Here is a 3,476-nt window from a genome sequence, read left to right on the forward strand (position 1 = left end):
AAGATTGGGGGAAAGACAGAAGGGGAAAGAGAGAATGAGAGGGAAAAGCCAAGATGAACAAGAGGGAGAGAGAGAGAGAACCTTAAACCTTACAGAAGGTTAAAACTCTGAAAAAGGCTCAATTTTCTATAAAAAAAAGAAAGAAAAAAAAGTGAAATTCGAACCCCCTATCAAGAGGTCTACAGTCCAAATATTTTCCTCATGGTAATTCCCATGAGGGTTTTTACTTTCAAATACTTTCTATCTTTCACTTTCTAATCTGGCCTTCTACTTTTCATTTTATTTCTGTACTTTGCGTCCTTTTTCTTCTATTACAGCTAAGGTCGAGTTTTACCACAGTGGATTGTCTCTGGATTGAGTTCAATCCGAGGTTGACCTGGGTATTAAGTATAGGGAAATCCTTGTTTCATCTCAATCTCAAGTTGGTAAACCCCAGCATAAGTCTTTTCCCACTCAGGTAGGGTCGACATTTAATGTGTGTTTTCCAAGCTGCTCGGTTCTGGGCAAGGCTGCAATACATGTTTTTCTCCCTCCGGGATCTTCTTTATGTCCGTCGACTACTGGTACATTCACCCTACATCTTTAAAATCATGGAGTGGAATGTACAAGGATTGAACGAACCTGGTAAAGTAGAAAATCTAATGAATGAAATGAAAAACTTGGAAGTTGACATCTGTGGCATCAGTGAAACTCATTGGAAAGATTCGAACGACTTTATATCCGAACTACCTTCAAATGATAAGTTTAGAATCATATACAGCGGAGGGCTGAAGAAAAGCAGAGGCGTGGCTTTCATATTAAACCAAAGAACATTGAACCTAGTCGATAGTGTAATAATAGTATCTGATCGTATTATAGCTGTAAGAATTAATGCTAAACCTGTAAATATATTCATAGTGCAATGTTACGCTCCAACCTTAGATAAAAGTGACGAGGAAAGGGAAGAATTTTATGAAGAAATCAGAAAGACCATACAAATGAAGAAGTTCCACGAGATCCTTATTTTGATGGGCGACTTCAACGCCAAAGTCGGTAGCCAAAGGATAGACGACATTGTAGGACCACACGGTCTCGGAACACTAAACAGCGCAGGTCAAGACCTAATCAACTTCTGCTGCGAAAATGAGCTCTTCATCACGAACACCTGGTATGAACAGAAAGAATCTAGCCGCCACACTTGGACTTCACCCACCGGTTACACAAAAAACCAAATCGATTACATCTGTGTTATACCTGGTATGAACAGAAAGAATCTAGCCGCCACACTTGGACTTCACCCACCGGTTACACAAAAAACCAAATCGATTACATCTGTGTTAGCAAACGGTTTAGGAATTCAGTTACCAACTCAAAAGCAAGACACGACCCCGATTGTGGAGGATCAGACCACAACCCTGTACTGATTAAATTGAGAGTCAAGCTAAAAAAGCCTCAGAAAAGGAAAAACAATCCCAAATGGAATGTTGAAAAACTAAAAGATGTTGGAACAAAGAACCTTTTTTCTGAAGAATGCAGTGCAAAATTAGAAAACATCTATAATTCAAGCTATGCAAAAGAAAACATAGAACAAAATTGGAAAAACCTGAAAAATGTCATTATATCAACGGCAAAGGAAATAGTAGGAACAAAGAAGATGGTAAGCAAACAAAAATGGATGACGCAGGAAATTCTGGAAAAAATGGAAGAAAGGAAAAAATTCAAACATGGTCAGACCGAAGATACAAAACGAAAGTACAAACAACTAAAGACTGAGATCCGAAAGCTTTGCCGACAAAAGAAAGAGGAATTCATCAATAGAGAATGCGAAGGAGCAGAACATTTAGAAAGAATTGATAGTGCCAAATTCCACAAGAAAATCAAAGATCTCACATGGACCATGAAAAAAGTTACACATTCACTAAACGACAAAAACGGAGTGGAAATTTTTGATCCAAAACAAATTCTAAATAGATGGAAAGAATATTGTCAAGATCTATATGCAGATGACCGGCCTAACACAATTGTGGACAATATAGTAGAGAATGAAATCCCGCACTTTACAACTGATGATATAAAAAATGCTATAAGTAAACTTAATAATAAGAAATCTCCCGGTAGTGATTCAATCCCAGCCGAATTCCTCAAGCTTCTAGATATTGATGGTATTACATTAATCACGGACATTATAAACTCAATCTATCAAACCGGACAAATTCCAGTCGACTTCCTCGAGTCTGTGTTTATAACAATACCAAAAATAAATAAGGCCAAGAACTGTTCTGACTTCCGTACCATCAGTTTAATCTCCCATGCATCTAAAATCTTATTAATTCTGTTGAAAAGTAGAATAAATCATGCAATCGAACAAAATCTAACCGTGAGTCTGTGTTTATAACAATACCAAAAATAAATAAGGCCAAGAACTGTTCTGACTTCCGCACCATCAGTTTAATCTCCCATGCATCTAAAATCTTATTAATTCTGTTGAAAAGTAGAATAAATCATGCAATCGAACAAAATCTAACCGCTTGTAACTTCAGGTTTTCAATCAACACGGAAAATACAATAGGAAAATTTTTCATTTGTATGAACGCCGGGAACGTATTTGATTATGCAATATGCAACACAAGCGTACTTAGTGGAGATAACCGATTTTCCGTTCAAGCTTCAAGCATACCTACCTAAATTTAGGCGAAAAGGTTCAGAATAGGCACCCCTATGTAGGATGGTAGGTATTTAGGTACATATTTATTTACCTAATCATTTTAATCCATCTACCTAGGTATATTCTTTAACCGGGTCAAAGTGATTCTAAGGAAGAGAGAATAAGAGCTATGCGAAATTAAGGAAAAGGAAATTAAAGGTAGGTACCTAGGTGTAGAGGTGGGTATTTAAAATTCCACAAAATGTACAAATTCCCCTTTTCCCGTTTATAAGGCCTTTGGGTTAAATAGCTCTAATATTCCCGTAATCTTGCGGCTAGGCAATGTAACTTTTGAGCGAAAAACGTATTTAGAATTAACCTTCTTGTTTCCTGTCTTTTTACGATCTACCCTCCAGAAAACCACAAACTGAATGGCTTCTCCCCTATCAATAGTACCTACCTACCTAGAATACCTTCATTAATTTTCTTTTGTTCTAAGCACAAGAGAAAAAAAGACAGGCCAAGTCATTGTAATGGTGATGTTTTGACGTTAAGGACAAAACGTCTTAACAATGGGATTTTCTATTGAGAGATTGTGGGGGAGCATTAGGAAAAGGAGGTAGGTGCAGGGTGTAAAAGGCTATTATCAGTTCCCTCTGTGTCTTTATCGTACTCACTCTGTATCTTTATCGTACACCCTTTGTGTCTTTATCGTACTCCCTCTGTGTGTTTATTGTACTCCCTCTGTGTCTTTATCGTACTCTGTGTGTTTATTGTACTCCCTCTGTGTCTTTATCGTACTCCCTCTGTGTCTTTATCGTACTCCCTCTGTGTCTTTATCGTACTCCCTCTG

The 3,476-nt window shown here is 37.5% G+C and overlaps 2 protein-coding genes across 2 annotated transcripts; both read left to right on the forward strand.

Moving 5' to 3' along the window:
* Window positions 1-590: 590 nt before the first annotated feature.
* LOC103522236 (craniofacial development protein 2-like) lies at window positions 591-1,403 on the forward strand. Its single transcript, XM_008487338.1, has one exon. The coding sequence runs from the start codon at window positions 591-593 to the stop codon at window positions 1,401-1,403; it is 813 nt and encodes a 270-aa protein (XP_008485560.1).
* A 251-nt stretch (window positions 1,404-1,654) lies between these two features.
* LOC108254040 lies at window positions 1,655-2,356 on the forward strand (the record flags this gene model as incomplete). Its single annotated transcript, XM_017448983.1, has 1 exon — window positions 1,655-2,356. A coding segment is annotated over exon 1 (702 nt), but the record flags the coding sequence as incomplete, so codon positions are not given.
* Between the last annotated feature and the right edge of the window lie 1,120 nt (window positions 2,357-3,476).

Source organism: Diaphorina citri, unplaced genomic scaffold (assembly GCF_000475195.1).
Source record: "Diaphorina citri unplaced genomic scaffold, Diaci psyllid genome assembly version 1.1 scaffold7513, whole genome shotgun sequence".
Lineage (NCBI taxonomy): Eukaryota > Metazoa > Arthropoda > Insecta > Hemiptera > Psyllidae > Diaphorina > Diaphorina citri.